This window comes from Scheffersomyces xylosifermentans, assembly GCF_036884685.1.
Source record: "Scheffersomyces xylosifermentans strain CBS 12540 chromosome Unknown RJT20scaffold_1, whole genome shotgun sequence".
Classification (NCBI taxonomy): domain Eukaryota; kingdom Fungi; phylum Ascomycota; class Pichiomycetes; order Serinales; family Debaryomycetaceae; genus Scheffersomyces; species Scheffersomyces xylosifermentans.
The window spans coordinates 905,580-922,992 of record NW_027042939.1 but is presented as its reverse complement, the minus strand read 5'-3'; the positions used below and the strand labels follow the sequence as shown (position 1 = coordinate 922,992).

The following is a 17,413-nucleotide window of genomic DNA, read 5'->3' as shown; positions in this document are numbered from 1 at the left end:
AAGGTCATAATATAGATCTCCGCCGTATATTCATGTTTTCCTTTTATTTTCCATGACCTCTTTGGTGACCAGTAAGGTGGACGTTTATATGTGCGTTTTCTATGCCAACATTCTTCCCTGATCTATCTCTCAGCAAAGCGAGTAAAATTGTGGGCTATAAGTTACCAATTAAGCTTCGTACGACATGGTTGCGAAATACCATTAGATCGTAATAAGTGTTTATTAATACTGTAACTTCCAGTAACTACCGAACACGGTGAGTAACACCGTATTATCGCTGTTGAAGGCTTAATTGCTACATAATACTACCTGAATGCTATCCCCGACTTTGTCACCCACTGGCTCACTGCACCCATGTCTGTTGATTTGGTTCGTTTACTTCCTACACCGATTGGGACATGGAAATGGGACATTCCGACAATCTTCTCTTGTCATTCTTGCTTAACCCCTTCATTTACTTACTTTCTGAATCACTCACTCACTCACTCGCTCACTCGGTCTCTTACTCACTGTCGTTTGCTCAGCACACTGCACATCGGCTCTTTTTTTTGGGTTCTGGATCCATTGGGCTTTTGCTGCGTTTGGGATGTTGGTTCGTCTCTGATGGGTTGATGCTCGCTACTCATTAATCCGAGATTCCCCATTTTTTCACTCTTTCTCACTCTCTCACTTTGTCTATTTACCATTCTTGTATTCTCTAGTTCTGTATTCTGTACTCTGTTCTGTATCTGTTCTGTATTCTATTCTGTATTCTATTCTGTATGCTATATTCTGTATACATCACTGGTTCTCGCATATAAATTTTAGTACCTTGCTGTGACATCGGGTCACTCTTCGGCACAGTTGGATCTGACACTGGTGGCATAAGGTTACATTACTTCAATTACATCAATTGTTCAACGGCTATCGTCACAATAAGGCTCTGTTTTCCTAGGCTACAAAGGAACCGCCGCCAACCATGGATCTGGTTTCTAGTTTCTTCGAGAACATCTTGGTCGTGGAACCAAGCGAAGGCGGCAAACATAAACAGATCCTGAAGACCATTAAGCGCCTTTCTTCAAGCAGCACGGCTAGCACCGATAGCACATCTTCTACCACATCTACATCACAATCGACAAAGCAAGAGTTTACTTCTCCCTCGAGCTCAAATGGCGCCAATGCCAGCACTCCTTCAAGACCATCGCTCAGCAATATGGATTTCTCGTCTTTCTGGAACTATAGCAAGACAGACGACAAAGACCCATCCAAAAGATCAGTATCGTCGGGATCAATTCTTAATTCAGGCAATTCCTTCATGACCGATAAATTAGTCGAAAAGATCATCTCCATGATCATACCAATGGATGTCAACGATGAACAGACTAACCGTGTCATTCAGGATAGAATTGAAATGCAGAAGCTGAGACCATCTTTGTCAATGAACATAATGTCTACCAACCTGAGGCAATTAAACCAGCGTTTGACAAGTACTTTTATCAATATTGATAATATCATACGATTAGTCAATTGGACGCATCCATACTACACCGTTGGAGTATTGCTAATAATAACGCATTTGATCATCAATCCGTACTTATTAAGCGTCTTACCACTTGTTCTTCTAATTGGTAATGTACTAATCCCACATTACCTCCTTATTTATCCTCCAGACACTTCGTCTTTGTCTCCATATTTAGAATCCAATCCAATCCCATCCCATAGACCATTGCATGACTATAGGATTCCAAAACCAGTCCCCGAATTCTCGAGAGAGTTTCTTTTGAATCTTACCGACATGCAGAATCATATGATCTTCTACATTGTTTCATACGATTTCATTTTGTGGCTTACAAACGACTACTTATACTTCAAGGACGAAAGTCTCACATCAATAGTCTTTTTGGGAGTACTTCTCCTTATAATTTCGAACTTGTACTTTGCACCACTAGCGATTAGTTTCTTTGCTAGTCACTTCTACATTCTTCAGACGATTTTAGTGATATCAGTCTGGGCATTTGCAATCATTTTGCACCCCTACTGTAGAGGACGGCTCTTGGAATGGATTTATAAGGAGGAGACCAGGCTCAACATCCTAAATATATCTAACAGAGTGGAGGAAAGACTTATCAATCTATTGGAGCCGCCATGTTCTGATATAGATGAAATAATTGAACGTGGTGATTTAAGCGAGCAGCAGATCAACGAAGTTGACATCAAAGAGGTAGAAATTTTTGAATTGCAAAAACTTAACAACCAGACGAAGATCTGGAGCTTGGTGGGGTTCACCAGTGATATCTACACAGTTAATACTGCAACCAGAAAGTACAATTGCAATTTACGTAACATGGTTTCAGGACACGAAGATAGAGAAGAATTTGAACATTCTCAAGTTTCTGAGAAGCCAAAGGGATATTTAAATATCAACAAAAAGTCTTCCATCAACGATATAATGCCCCCAAAGAATTGGAAGTTCTTGGGTCCGAGATGGGAACTTGACCTCGAGGTGAATGCATGGGTCAAGGACAACTACATAGAGGACTTGGTCTTGATTGATGATAACGAAAAATGGGTATATGATTACCAGGAGGCTTTCCATGAACATGGAACTCCAGAAAAAGGTAATGAGGGGAATGATACAAAAAAGGAACTCTTTCCACAAATAATTTATAGACGTAGACGTTGGATACGTAACTGTGTCCGGGAGAGCTACAGAGGTTCAATTGAGCCTTGATGCAAAAGTTGAGGTCAAGTATATAGGAATAGTAATGTATGACATAATGAATGTGTATTAAAAACGTCGTCGTCTTGTTACTGTATATCGTTTCTAGATCTATGCAATTTAGCTCTATGGTGCTACTTTTTTAAGTCTATTTTGTTTTAGCCATTCATAAATTCCATTAAGTTCAATGAGTTCTTGCCTTTTGCCTCGTCCAATTTCTGCTGTTTCTTTTGCTGTAGCATGTTACTTAAGCTGTTTTGCTTCCTTTTTTTAGATCTTTCTTTTGATTTTAAATTCAGAGAGACTTTGTTATTACCATTGTTACTATTTCTTCCATCGATCTTAATGTCCTTGGATACCTCGTTTGAATTCGTTAGAGGTGACCATTCTGCTTTAAAAGGTTCTGGTGTACCACTTCTGCTGAGACTATTTGACTTTGAATCGGACATCCGTATTGCCGAAGGTAGTGGTGTTGAATCTCTTTTCTTATCATTTTGCTGAATCAAACTATCTTCGTACTCTTTGTTATTACATCTAAGGCACCGATATTGCAATTTTCTTCCAATATGCTTCTTCCCATTACTGTCATTGTTGTTACTTTGTGCTACCCCAAAGGAGCCATCTTTCTGTTTACCAACATCTGAAGTTGTATCTTTGTTAGTTTTCTTTGTTCTTTTCTTTTTCGCAAAAACAATCCTTATGCTTAGTGTAAGACCAGCTATCAACACTGTACCACAATTAGCACAGAAGTTGTGGCTTATATTTGCATTTCCAGTGGGTAAGTTAATCGATTTCTCTGCTATGAAATCATCAAATAAAAGAGAATATTGCTTGTTGAGTGGATTCAAAGGAACTGAATGTGCTAGGTCATATAGATGCAAAGCAGTTGTTTGATTCTGATTCAACTGAGGTTTCTTTGCATTCGACATTTTTCACTATATATATCATTAACGCTTGACTAATACAATTCCGTCGTTTTCCTTAAGCAAGTCGATTTTGCTACACAAATATACTTAATAGTATAGAGTCAAAAACCAAAGAAGATGCTGCAATTCTCTCTATCAGATTTGGATATTTCAATAGAAAATGCTACCATATGAGATGGGGAAACGGTGCAGGTTTGGTATATCACGTTACCAAGCAGGTGATCTGATATGAAAGTAGTTATAGTAGAGTAGTTTACAAGTGTAGGTAAAGAAACATGAAGAGGGAGGACAAAGGCGGAAATGAAGTGAAACATACAACACGAAGACTTCACTTTGTTCGAATGTAGTCAAGACAAACGAGGTTCGTGTGGGAATACTACCTGGTGATTTTCTTCATTTACAGTTATGCCATGGTTTAGTATACGACCCTTAGTCGTAATCTGATCCCATTAGGAAACTTATTGTCTCTTTTTTAAAATGCGATAAGGCACAATAAGTGTACCCAATAAAGCTTGTGATGTCGTATCTCTTTCCAATGGTAGTTGACAGTCCTTTACACAACTCAAACCAATATAATTGGTGGAGTTTTCGGTATGTATAATTACATTACCGAACAAGTCCCTTCACGTCATATGATGCAGGCAACATTTTGGCAATGTGTTACCGCTTCACGTAAGTGACACATTATGTGGCTCATTCTCCTCCAATCGTTTTCAATATCGGTATGGTTGAGTCAGATCTTCAGAAGATACTATACAAAGCAGTGATATAAGCAAATATCATATTCCACGATACCTAGCATCACGTAACCCTTTATTTATGTATACTGCTACCTCGCCAGTAATAAAACACATCAACCAAAACTGTAATTGTGTCGTTTTTCGTATCCAATCTACACTTCCACCTACATCAAGGCCGATACTCGAATATCACCACCGTAGCAACAGCGTATCTGATTCATCAGTTCATATCACGGCCAATTTCATATTTCCACACACGGCCTCTGCCGGTTAAGGTACCTACCCTCCCACAATGAGTTCCCTAGCCTGTATCCTCGAATGACAACACCTGGATTATGCCTTCCCCACGACGGTCTACCACTAACTTGAAAAGAGGAGTAGCCGTCCACGAATTTTGCATCCGTCCGCAGCCACGCGATTTTGCACCGAAAGTCGGTTTACCTGCAAACAGCCAATCACCGCACCGAAAATCCCCATTACTAAGATGCTGCGACTACCGATAAGCGGAACAGTTTTCACAATCATATTTGCATCCTAGACCAATCGTTTGACTCCCAGTTAAGCTTACTGTAGCTATCGGATGTCATATCGTAACCACTGCAACGCGATTGATAGATCGAGGTGGTGGGTTCAGGAGTATAATTGTAGACAGATTGTCGATTTTGAGCATCAATCCCATATATAGATACACGCCATTCTCCTCTATACCGTTGAGCATATTTAGCATCCATACTATAAATTAGTACTATTCTGAACTACAGCAGAACTGTTGCATTTTACCATAGTTAAGCATACACCATACAGCATATAGACCCTCCACAGTATAGATAGTCCTTAACTATATACTGCAACCAACGAGACCTCCTATACCAGTGAAACTACCCTTCACCTTTAATTTTCAACATTTTAACACCTGATCTCCGCATTGCTACACCCTTCTACACTCGGCATCAGTTTTTTCCTCCTCATCACACCTCACACCTCACCCACCTCACACCCGTACATCTTCCACGATCTACCATACTCACTACTCTCTATACTATCACCAGATTTTGAGACTGGTACATTTTTTTCCGAGGCCTGCAAATATTACAGTTATACTCCACATTACCAATGATCATGCCCATGCAAACACAGCTGAAAAATAGGCTAAGGTTGATAATACCGGCCAGTCGGGACGGCGCCAAGGTCCTTAAATCATGTGTCCGTTGCAGAAAGCACAAGACCAAGTGTGATGCCGCCGACACCAACCCTTTGCCATGTACTCACTGCGCTAAGAAGAGCGTTAACTGCACCCTTGAAGTCATCACCACCCAGGCCAACAGATCCACAATAGACATTGTGGAGAAGTTGGCAGGCGAAGTGGAGGACTTAAAAGTGGTTCTCGACAAAATGCTCAGTCGTAAGAACGAAATGATAAATCTCTTGATAGAAAGAGGCAACCAAATGAGAGCTATAGCAGAAAAAGAGCTCCAAGAGAAGCAACAAAAGGAACAAGTGGCGCCTCCACCATACAGAAAATCCCGTTCTGTCACTCCACCAGTGTCCGATATTCAATCTTGCATCAACTCTCCGGAAGAGTACAGAGTTCCAGCCACTGCTCCAGTAGATCACGAAATAGCATTTAATGACGGAGACAGCAGCCAGCGTTTCACCATAGCATCAAATAGGATGATAGATCCTTTAACAATTTCACTTCTGACAGCTAGATTGTTATTTTCTAACTACGAAAGAAATTTCAATCAATTCTTACCAATTTTTCCTGATAACTTCTTCCAGGACATTGATTTAGTGAGTTTTCAAGCAGAAAATGATTTGTTGTTTTGGTGTATTATTAATGTATCATACTTGAACAACCCTGTTGAGCAATCTGCTCTGAGTTATAGGGTGGTCACTGAACACATTAAATCGTTAGTGGTAGAGAAATGTTGGCTTCAAACTCCTCGTTCTGTATACGTCATTTCTTCCTTATTGATCTTAACGACCTGGCCATTGCCAAATAACACATCAAAGATTACTGACAACTTATGTGTCAAGTTCATTTCCACAATGAAGTCATTGTCTTTGCAATTTGGCTTGCATAAATTGGAGTTTATTGACGAATTCAGTCACAAGACCAAGATGAATATTTCGCAAGAAGTCAACCTTAACAACATGATCAGAGAAAGAATTTATAAGTTTATAAACATTAACTCCAACTATTGGCTTATAAATTTAGGATTGTCCAACAATAACTACAACGGATTCACTCAGGATTACATCATTAATAAGGCTACAAATGTGGACATTTTTAACAAAACCAATGAAGGTGACCAGTATATCAACTCCTTATTGAAAATATCTATGATTCAATCGAAATTGAATGAGAACATGAATGATTTAATTGGAAGTACCAGTGATTCAAGTTTATTATTGCCAAACCAATTGAATATTTCGAAGTTAATCAATTTCAATATGTTTGAGATTATCATCGACGATTTGAATAAGATTTTGGTGAGAGACGACAATTCCGTCGTTTTGAATAACTTGATTAAGATCTCAATCGAATTCACGAAATTGCAGTTGTTTGTGTACTCATTATCAAAATCCGATATCACTGTGGATGAATATAAACAGTATATTAACAAAATCTTAACAAGTTGTCTCATTATATTTTCTTCTCAATTCGAAGACAACTCATTGAACTTTAACCAATTGCCAATTCATTACAAGTTTCCAATAAAATTAGCTCTTTTCTTTATGATCAGAGTATTCAAGTCCCCAATTTTAAGTTCGCTTGGAGATTATAAACTCGTGAAGGAAAAGTTCAATCAAATGTACAATAATATACTAATGGGAGGCAAAAACCATAGTGAGTGGTCATTCTTGAATGCAAGACTTATCAAGGTGATTCAAAAATTCAATGAGGTAGACAATTGTTATATTATTCTGAAGATGCAAAGACGGAACGAAAAGAATCAACTTGTTCCCTCTTTTTTCCTCATTAACCAAATGAAAAGCTACTTAATTTTGAGTTTAAACTATGAATTAATCTGGCTTGTTTACGAAAACGAAAACAAAAACTCAAAAACAGATAGAAATATAACGGACATAAACTGGGATAACTTTGGGATCAAAGGCAACAAAAAGGAATTTGTTGACTATATAAAAAGTAATGAGTCAATCTTCTATTGAACTCTACACATATATACTGAAACACAATAGATATTTAGCATTTAAAGTTATCGCATGTATTATTTTGATCTATGAAGGTATGATTTGATTTTATGGGCTGTCAATCCATTGAGCATTCAACTTTTTGTTGAATACAAACGGCTTAGAAATGAGGTAACCAGCTAATAATATAGCGATCGTCAATAAGAGCTTTATTCTGTCGAAATTTTTACTCAACAAATCAAAAGACGACGAAGGCTGGACCGTAGTACAGAACTGATTGTACTCGTTGAAATAACAGACTACAGAAGTTGACTCAAAATGAGTTGGTCTAGTCAAAATCTTACCCTGCTCGGTAATTTTCAATTTGTGCTTGTGGTTGAGAACCAGGAATGAATTTCTTTGAATAACTGGCTCATAGGGGACCATTCGGAAGTCGCTCTGGAAGTCAGCTTGAGTTAACTCTCTATCGTCAATTCTCCTACTGTTAAGCAAGAACTTTGGTATTTCAATGACGGCACCAGTTTCAGTTGCTGCAATAATAGATTTTAATGTAATACCGTATTGAGATTGGGTAGATGCCAATGATATTATTCTCTCTGGGAACAAGAAAGATTTTACAGTAAACGAATCCACGGTAGAATTGTGGCGGAATGGAGAAACGGAATCAATTCCCTTCTTAATTCCCTTGTCACTGTCAAAAAAATCAATGACATTGATTCTTTGCTCCAACTTAGGATGGGAAACAAAATAAGAATAAACAACCCAATTATCGTCCATAATAATATTAATTGACGAAAAATCAATGACTGTATTGGCATCATGTTCAAACGTTGATAATAAAGTTCCCGTGATACCATCAAGCAAGTAGAACTTTAATTGGCCGTTAGCCGAATCTTTAGTTAAAACAGATACGGCATTTGGATTCAAGTATTTATACAAAACATCTTTGTTGGCCAAAGAAATTCCAAGTGAAGAAGTTCTAGTTTCGAAGGGCTTAAATACTACTTCAACTATTTCTTCATTGTCTTCGGCAAATTTCCATGTTTTGAATGAGTTGGATTGACCAGCAACAATTTTATGTCCAGAAACTGACTCATTATCGTGATCAACAAGATATAAATCATGTACTGAATCTTTTGGGCCTTCAACTAATGTAAATTGTCCTTCTTTCTTCAAGATCAAAACATCCAATTCATCTTCAAGAGTAGCTGGAAAAATGTCTGTAGGTTCACCTGAGAGATTTTGCACATCAATAATTGCACCATCTCTCGAGTTAACGTAGTACAAATGTTGAGTAAAAAGGGCCACAATATCATCTCCAAGTTTTGTGAGCTTTATGGGAGAACCTGAGAATGAGCCAGTACTCTTCCAGACTAACTTACCGTCAATTGAGTTAATGGCTATTAAAGCTTGCTGAACGTCATCATAGAATATGATAAGTTTTCCAAAACCAAATTCATCACCTTCGGAAGCAAGGACACTCTGTTCATCATTTTCTTGCGATGCAAACGATACTATGTATTTGCCCAACTCGCCCAAGTGTCTCTTCACTCTGCGCAACCAACGTAATAATACCAATCCTGAGTCAGCATCCTCTAATAGATGGTGAAATTCGTTGATCGTCTGCTCAGATTCTGGTTTGTCTATAATCAAATAGTCATTGTTTGTGGCGGAATATTGATTCGCTGATGTAATTACCTTGTACAAAGTCCCGTCTTGAACATTGTATACTCTACCTTCAACATTAGGATCCACAGTTACTAAAACAAGATTCCCGTTGAGAGATGTGATAAAATCGTCGGAGAACAATTGATCTTGTTTAGTTTTTGCGAGTTTCAATGATTCCAAATCTTCGAGTATTAACAAATCGGTCAAATCATAAATGAATTTACGGCCTGTCTTCTCTGTGATAATCCAGAAATCGCCAAGGGCAAATTGATGGTACCCAATGTTTAAAAGACCAGAATCGGCTTTAAACTCCGCAGCAATCAGAAGAGTGTTTTCATCTGTAATAGTATTTAAGAAGTATTTGTCGCCATCACTTGAGTACAAGTATTTTGAATTTATAACATGAAGATTTTTTAAATTAGAGATGGTAATCTTTTCAGGGACGTTAGTAGTATCAAATTTGTAGACTTGATCATCGGTTGTCACAGCAATTCCGTCTTTGAAATCTTTTACATCATTGAATGGCAATTCTTCTGTAGCAACAACTTCAGCCTTAGAAGTGATCGTGATAATTTTAGCACCAACAATGGCATAAGAAAAGCCATCTCTCTGATCGACAAAGTAGTTTGCAACTTGAGGAAGGTCTTTCTTGACAACTTTCACAGAACCAGTGGTGTGATCAACATACACTATACTTCCAGATTGATCGAGAAGAAGGATTCCCTTGTTAAAGAAGTTTTCAATTTGAACAGGAGGCGAAGATAACTCAACACTCCTTACGAATATACCACTCTTTGCATCAAATAAGAATAATTCAGCTTCTGCTGTGGAATAGAGATACACCAATTGGTTATTTTTAGCCAATTGGTATTTATCCACAGTAAAAGGCAATTGCTTCAAATCGATGGTCCAATCGAGATAGCTTGGATCGCTCAATTTTACTGCAATAAATTGGCCATAGCCCGTGTATCCGACTATACTGTCTCCATTCACAACGTCGTACAGGGTGAATTGATGGTAGATGTGATTAACCATTTCCTTGGAAAATGCATCTTCAAGGAGTACAGCTGATGTGAGGCCAATGAATAGGGCTATAAATGCCCAATTGAAGCCAATTCGCATCTTGGACTATTAATGTGATATGTCTCTTTACCAGACGTAATCGGAATAATGCCTATTTGTTGTTAATAACCACAACTTTATACCAGTTTCCAGCTTCACCTGCTCACTAATCTTACAGCCACTGGATCGGAGACTGGAAAACTGTGTCGTAGTTGTCGCAAATTGAAGTGTCGCGTTTGCCTCACATCAAAAACTCACAAGCAATAATGTCGCAATGATATTCCGTCTATAGCCTGATAACGTGATCTGCCTAATCTGGAAGATTGCTTAAGGGGGAGTTATGGATGATCAATTTATATTTAAATAGCCAAGGACCAGGGCCTTTTTTTTTTGGCTTGGTTAAAGGAATTGCTATTCTAACTCATCGTATTTCGAAAGTTATAACCTTCTTCGAATCTAGGTAATTTATAATACTCTACAAATGCATTCTCGCGACTGGTTTCTTGTGTTCATTGGGTTTTTCCGTAAGTATACGCTTAATTGCTGTGAAATATGACTGTGGTTCGGGAAACTTGGACTTTCTCGAGGCCATGCAAACAATTGCCCCCCTAGAAACTCAATGCATTTTTGCATGAAGAGTATAAAACTGAAATCTACTAACGTCTAGTCCCACCAATCCCTGTCCTTATCAAAAGAGGTATTGCTTCTGCTGATTTCTGGATCAATATCTTATTGTTCCTTTTGGGATACTTCCCGGGCTTAATCCACTCTTACTGGATTATCCTGCAATATCCATACAGAGAAACTTATGCTGTTCTCGGCGGCGATGGCCATGACAACAGAACCAATGACTACGGATCAACCGTAGGCTAATGTTTGACATCTTTACAGGGAATATCCCCATCTTGCTATAATCTACTTATACGGGTAATAGGGCAACAGAAGTGTTGGTTACCCGGACAATAAAATATGTATCATGAAAAAATTCACAGTTTTTGAAGTTGTGATTTTTCATGGTTTTCTATGTGATTATGTGAGTTGTAAGGTTATTGATAATATGGTGAACTGCCTTGATAATCTATAATAGTAATAAACGAATTAAATTTCTGAACTAGAGATTACCGAATGTAAGTACCGCATAAACTTAAGTTGTCCGATATGGTTTCGTAATGGAACCCATCTTTTTAGATCCATCGGTTCAATGTGTCAATATGCGAAGATTAAAACAAGAGAATTTCCTATTAGCCATTCGCTATAATCCAGTTGAATGTAATTATTGTCAAACTGGCGAAGGAGAGATCGTTTTGATCTCGATTTTTATGGTTATTATAGGGCAATACCCTTTCTGCATCAAGATATCTTTAATTTATATTTCTCGGGATCTTCTGTTCTCGTTTTGAGTTCAGTTCCGTTGAAGTGTCATTTTTTGATATTGTGGAAAGGTTGTTCGCTACTGGATTGAATCGCTAACTACTAGATTTAGTGAACTTTGTAATGAAGAATTTCTCATTTACTATATCATCCATGGATATTCACATTTCTATATAACTCTATCTTGCCAAAAATATCTCTACTGTTGAACAGCCTTTGTTATTATGTCTTCTTCTGTCTGCTCCTCGACTTCTGGCCTACCACCACCCTTCTTCCATAACCACAACGCCTCGATAGCGTAATTTCTGACTGATAAATTTCTTGTTTTCGATTCGTCCGAGGCTTCTGTGATCGATTCTATAATCCGGAGTTCATCTATTAAGTCCCACATCATCTTCTCAAAATTGTTCACTAATTCCCTTAAATTTTCATTGAAATATTCATCTTCGGGCTTATTATCGTCAATGGGTAAAATACTGTACTTATGTAACCCTAACTTATGAAGTATCCTACCAAGTGTCTGAATACTCACACATCTTTGACCAGGAACTACAGACCGACATAAGTGGGCGAGTTCCGACAAAGTATAACCAGCCAAGTGTGCATTATCAGAGTGATGATGTAATCCTATATATGTAGGGATTTCTTTGTTGTGATCTGCTCTTGGATCAGCCTCGTTCTGTAATTCAATTAAGTCTCCTTTGAAATCAAACCTCATGTCTGCGATAGACTCATATGTCGTGGATACCTGCTTGGGTAAGGGCTTCGTCATCCAAGATAACTTCTCTGTCTCTTTAGGTAAGTCAGGATAATACTTCTCATGTAATTTTTCATAGAAATCTGGATCGTTTATATCTAGATCATCTGAGTTTGACTTAGGCTTGACAAAGTGAACATCTAATTTGTTTTCATCCTCTTCCTGAAGTAATTGGTAATCATCCGGCGCTATTTCGTCGTTAGTATTTTGGGGCATATTTGGTATCAAATCATTGATGTCATCCACATCTTCCCACCCATTTGGATCTATTTTGATGGTTTCATCTAACTCTGCATAGTTCACTGTGGCTACTTCATTATTGAAAGTCACTGACTTCTTGGGCTTTGAGCTATCTTTGTGAGTATGTTCTGACTCTTGTATATCATCAACTAAACTGAGGCCGTTTATACCCAATGCTTTATTTACATCCTCCTCATCAAGTTGCGACAAATCACTTAATCCATCTTTGGTTCTGATTCCACCAATCCAACCGTTATAGCCTTCTGCGTGCTCATGGTGATCATGATTGTGATCGTGATCATGGCTGTCATGAGTAGTTTCATGACTATGATTTGTTATATCTACAGAATTGTCTTTCTTCTCAGAATTATTTAATCTTTTCTCTGTTCTCTTAAGTAAGCTCTGAATCAACTTCGGATCCAAGCCCTGTAAGAGCTCTTCTCTCTCTTTGGTGATTTCCTCCTCAGTCATTTGCGAGATCTTGTCCATATTTTCTTTGTGTATTTTCTCTGCCTCTGACAACTCCTTTTGAACTGGCTCTGGTTGTTCTCTGAGTGGTTTACTGGCAGAATCTTTTCCTTCTTTCTGAATTCTTTGTTTCCATCTTGACGCTTTCTTTTGTCTCAACTTCACAACATCTGGAAAACCTCCAGTAGTCATTGGAGTCGGTGCAACAGGCACTTGAGTATCGTGCTCCACGATTTCTCCTATGAAATCCATTTTAATTTCTATGTACAAGAATATTTATACAGGTCCATATAAGAATAAAAGAATATAAGAATATAAATATATAAATATCTATATCTATATCAATACATATATTCAATGTAATGAAGAAAAGAACAATAGGCAAAATAATCTTCTAACATTTTACAGCTAAGAAATCGCATCGGTCTTAGTAGTGCATATAGACAACGGCTGCTAAAAAGTTTAATGTATGGAAAGATGGTAGTCATTTTGACGGTGATTTATTCTAACTGTAGAGAGTGTGTGGATTGAATAGTTGAAGCGAGAGAAACCGGTGGGGTGGTTTTCTTGCCGTTAGTTTTATATGTTAAGGATTTTTATTTTGATATGAATTTTATCTGACTACATAGTAGTGTTTTAACCCTGAGGCCCAAATTAGAGCTTACGGTTGACGAAAGTCGAATATGTATATTGTGTATCTATATTATGGGGTATCCATGACAATTTAGTTTATTGTTGGTATTTTGTACGTTGTCTGTATCTCCTGAATCTATTCAGAATCTTGTACTATGCTGTATGGATCAGAACACCATCGATGATCTTTATTCCTTCTTTGTAGATCAGGTTTTTGGGTCTGAGTGGTGCAAAATCATTGCATTTATATGAAATGAATTGATTCCATGAATTTATTGCATTGTGAATATCATTAAGGATCCGCATTCATTTCTGCTTGTTTCTTCTCAAAGCTAGAATCAGTTTCCGCTTTTGAAGTCGGAATGGAGCCAGTGCTGTTCCTGTTGCCTTTTCCTAGTTTTTGTGTTTCTTCCAGCGAAATTCTTCCTTCAGTAGCAGTCTTGCTATAGTGTCCGCCAGCGGACTTTTGAACTTGTGGAGAAACATACAGAGCTATATAACACTCCTTTCTTTCAGCTTTACCGTAGATGTACAGTCTGAATTCTTCATTAACCTGACTTCCATATGATTCGAACTTCAACCGTTTCCTCTCAAGTTCACTGCCACCCTCACAGTCCAACTCTGGACGGTGAGCATACTTGAAAGCATAGTATATATCGATGTATGGTAGAATGTAAATCACAAGCGATGAAATGAATCTCGATGTGGTATAGAAATCGTCTGGCAAACCGTGGTTTCGATTTCCGTTATATACCAAATTTATCCAGTTTCTTTTATAGCCCATGTTGAATAACTGCTGTTTGACGTCGTACAGAACCACGAGTCTTAAGTCGTCTTTTTTGACATTAACGTATCTTATCCCTTCCTCCTTTCTAGGTGGTGGTCTTCTCGGATTAGTCTGCTGCTTATATTTGGCATATGCTCGTCTTTGATTTCCCGTGACTTCGTCAAGAGTGGTCATATTGATGGCCACGTATCTATTATGAACAGCATATAGTGCGCCTATTATCAACGTAGCCAACCCACCTAAGATGTACATAGGTATGAACATATGATTTATCTCCCCCAGAGCCACGTTTGAAGGCGTGTATCGTATTAGAAAAACCATCATTATAAGGAAAAACAGAAGAAACCATTGACAGTACTTCATGAAGAATATATAATTAGGCTCACCAATAACGGTTCCTATCCAAAGACAGTAATGGTCATACTTTAAGACGTTATAACCAAGATCTTTCAGGAAGAATGCTCTATTTACCATTATAGATTGTGCATGTGAATTGAAAGTAGGGAACCCATACTGATCGCAAAAGAACATATCAGGGCATGGAGTCAACTCTGGATCACCACTTTCGTAGATATCCAATGGCTGGAATTGTGGTGACTTTCCGGGGCCCATGATGAAAATGAGAGACCAGTAGAGAAGTGCGTTAAATTGGGTAAATGCCACTAACACCCAGAGCGCAATGGCGACACCTTTCGAGTGTCTTTTATAGATTTCCTGGTGACCCAAAGACCAGAAAGTGCCATAGTCTAAAGCGGCGATTATGAAGATCACCGCTATGGGAGTAAGAAGTTTTACCCCTCTAGATCTCGAAAGCGGTACAAAATCGAAGATCATTATGTGAAGGTGCGCCCTATCAAATTAGCTGTAATCTGTAGCTTTTCAATTAACAATATAAACTGTAAGAAGAAAGAGACCTGAAAGTATAACGAATATCATCATTCTTTATGCTGCTAATCGTAGAAAGGCTGTGCAGGAAAAGAAGAAACGGTCAAGGATTTTGTGTAAGTTTGTTGCTAATTAAAGTTCCATAATATTATGCAGGAGGCTATGACATTCTGCGTTTACAGCGTTTACAGCGTCAGATGTACTTTAAGACATGGTAAATGAATGCGAAGGGTATTGATGGGGTACTAATGGGTAGTACCAAATGAGTAATGGATACCTAGGCTAATGGTAGTAGAACTTAGTTAATATTAGCGTTTTTTTTGTTCTTCAATTGATAGTAGTAACATCTCAATAGTTTAATACTGAAGTATCTACTAATCCCGAAAACTTACGCTGTTGCCTCTTCGAGTACTCTAGAACCCTATTGCTACCGTTCGGAGTTTTCTACACTTTAGCCGAATTCGGGTTGTGGCACTAACTGCAGGAATATCTCCATCCATAAAGAAATCAGTTAAACTATAGATTAGAAATCAAAGATATCGTTCACTTCTTAAAGGACCTAGGATCCTTACTACACCCTTCTGGCTATTTAAGCTATTCACAGCACTCTAATGTCATCGGCTAAAGTGGCCTCTACATCAAATTCGCTAATGAGCGACTATTTCGAAGATGACCGGGCTTCCAAGGACATGTGTCCCATCTGTAAGACAGACAAGTATTTGTCACCGAATATGAAGTTTCTTATCAATCCAGAATGTTACCATAAGATCTGTGAATCTTGTGTTGACCGTATTTTCTCTCTCGGACCTGCTCCTTGTCCATATCCAAACTGTGGTAAAATCTTGAGAAAGAACAAGTTCAAAAAGCAGATCTTCGATGATTTAAGAATCGAAAGAGAAATAGATATAAGAAAGAAGGTCGGCAACATATACAACAAGACGGAAGAAGACTTCTCTGACCTAAAGGAATATAACAAATACTTGGAGAGTGTAGAAAACATAATATTTAACTTAAATTACGGAATAGACGTCGAGGAGACTGAGGCTAACTTGATCAAGTACGAAGCTGAACATAAAATCGAGATCTTGGAAAAGAACTTGAACGAAAGCAAGAAGAATGCTGATTTGGCAAAGTATCAGGAGGCTAGGGAGAGGCTCAAGCAAGAAAAAATACGAATCCAGAAGCAAATGGAAGTTGAAGATAAAGAGTACGACAAACAGCAGCAACAGGAGTTACTAGATAAGTTAACGAGCGGATCATCCGCCAACACCGACGACATTATCAAACAACAGAATAATAACAAATTATTGAGAGCCTCCTCGAGGAAGAAGAAGCTCCAGCAGTTGAATAACCAATTGGACCAGGAGTTCAACAAAACCAATCCGTTGTACAAGCACGCCAAGGACCTTGAAGACAGCTACAAGACTCCTTTCACCCCATTTAAGGGAGATCGTGACTTAAACAAGAACTATACTCTCTTGCCAATACCGAATGATGTCGATGAATTAATGAACATAGAAAATCACATCGCAGATAGTTACCACGATCCGTACGTGAATCAGTTAGCCAAGAACAAAGAGTACTTGGGAGCCGGTTGGAGATTACAAAATGTTTTTGAGCGTGCCTTGGATGAAGCCTTCATTGGTCTTGGGTGTATTATAGAGAAGGAAAAAGCATAGCGGCGGGGCGGAGATTTTCGTATCCATATAGGTGAAGAATAAAAATATCCCAGGAGCCGTTTCGGATACTCTAAGTCCAAGAGCAGAACGAGAGTTGCATAGACAAAGAATACCAAGAGATTTCTGACAGTTACCAAGCCCTCTTGTTTCAAACTGTCTCCTATACGAGAAGAAGTTTTGATGTTTGAGGACCCGAGGAACAAAAAAATCTGGGCTGATCATCATTGCAATGACCCTTTGGGATATTCTTACATCCATACAGAACGTCGTCATCACAATTTGCTTGATCGACTAATGACTTCTGTTAATATATATGTACATAACAATGCATACTGAATAATAA

At 38.2% G+C, this 17,413-nt stretch overlaps 8 protein-coding genes across 8 annotated transcripts; 4 read left to right on the top strand and 4 right to left on the bottom strand. All coding sequences in view use genetic code 12, as the record gives it.

The window, feature by feature from the left end:
- Positions 1–785: 785 nt before the first annotated feature.
- On the top strand, positions 786–2,783 carry RJT20DRAFT_9359 (uncharacterized protein). The gene has a single exon (XM_064921487.1). It carries the CDS (start codon positions 959–961, stop codon positions 2,708–2,710), a length of 1,752 nt encoding a protein of 583 aa, XP_064776883.1. The 5' UTR covers positions 786–958; the 3' UTR covers positions 2,711–2,783.
- Positions 2,784–4,035, bottom strand: SNM1 (Snm1p). Its single transcript, XM_064921486.1, has one exon. It carries the CDS (start codon positions 3,625–3,627, stop codon positions 2,857–2,859), a length of 771 nt encoding a protein of 256 aa, XP_064776882.1. The 5' UTR covers positions 3,628–4,035; the 3' UTR covers positions 2,784–2,856.
- A 1,454-nt stretch (positions 4,036–5,489) lies between these two features.
- On the top strand, positions 5,490–7,538 carry SEF2 (Sef2p; the record flags this gene model as incomplete). The annotated part of the gene is made up of 1 exon (XM_064921380.1): positions 5,490–7,538. One exon carries the CDS (start codon positions 5,490–5,492, stop codon positions 7,536–7,538), a length of 2,049 nt encoding a protein of 682 aa, XP_064776881.1.
- Positions 7,539–7,628: 90 nt separating this feature from the next.
- Positions 7,629–10,310, bottom strand: RJT20DRAFT_131988 (uncharacterized protein; the record flags this gene model as incomplete). Its single annotated transcript, XM_064918099.1, has 1 exon — positions 7,629–10,310. One exon carries the CDS (start codon positions 10,308–10,310, stop codon positions 7,629–7,631), a length of 2,682 nt encoding a protein of 893 aa, XP_064776880.1.
- Positions 10,311–10,632: 322 nt separating this feature from the next.
- Positions 10,633–11,363, top strand: RJT20DRAFT_123926 (uncharacterized protein; the record flags this gene model as incomplete). Its single annotated transcript, XM_064916085.1, has 2 exons — positions 10,633–10,774; positions 10,918–11,363. Coding segments are annotated over exons 1-2 (244 nt in total), but the record flags the coding sequence as incomplete, so codon positions are not given.
- A 299-nt stretch (positions 11,364–11,662) lies between these two features.
- Positions 11,663–13,644, bottom strand: RJT20DRAFT_123924 (uncharacterized protein). The gene has a single exon (XM_064916084.1). The coding sequence runs from the start codon at positions 13,336–13,338 to the stop codon at positions 11,821–11,823; it is 1,518 nt and encodes a 505-aa protein (XP_064776878.1). The 5' UTR covers positions 13,339–13,644; the 3' UTR covers positions 11,663–11,820.
- A 13-nt stretch (positions 13,645–13,657) lies between these two features.
- On the bottom strand, positions 13,658–15,382 carry RJT20DRAFT_123923 (palmitoyltransferase). Its single transcript, XM_064916083.1, has one exon. The coding sequence runs from the start codon at positions 15,338–15,340 to the stop codon at positions 14,012–14,014; it is 1,329 nt and encodes a 442-aa protein (XP_064776877.1). The 5' UTR covers positions 15,341–15,382; the 3' UTR covers positions 13,658–14,011.
- Positions 15,383–15,934: 552 nt separating this feature from the next.
- TFB3 (TFIIH/NER complex subunit) lies at positions 15,935–17,412 on the top strand. Its single transcript, XM_064916082.1, has one exon. It carries the CDS (start codon positions 16,003–16,005, stop codon positions 17,068–17,070), a length of 1,068 nt encoding a protein of 355 aa, XP_064776876.1. The 5' UTR covers positions 15,935–16,002; the 3' UTR covers positions 17,071–17,412.
- Position 17,413: the final 1 nt, after the last annotated feature.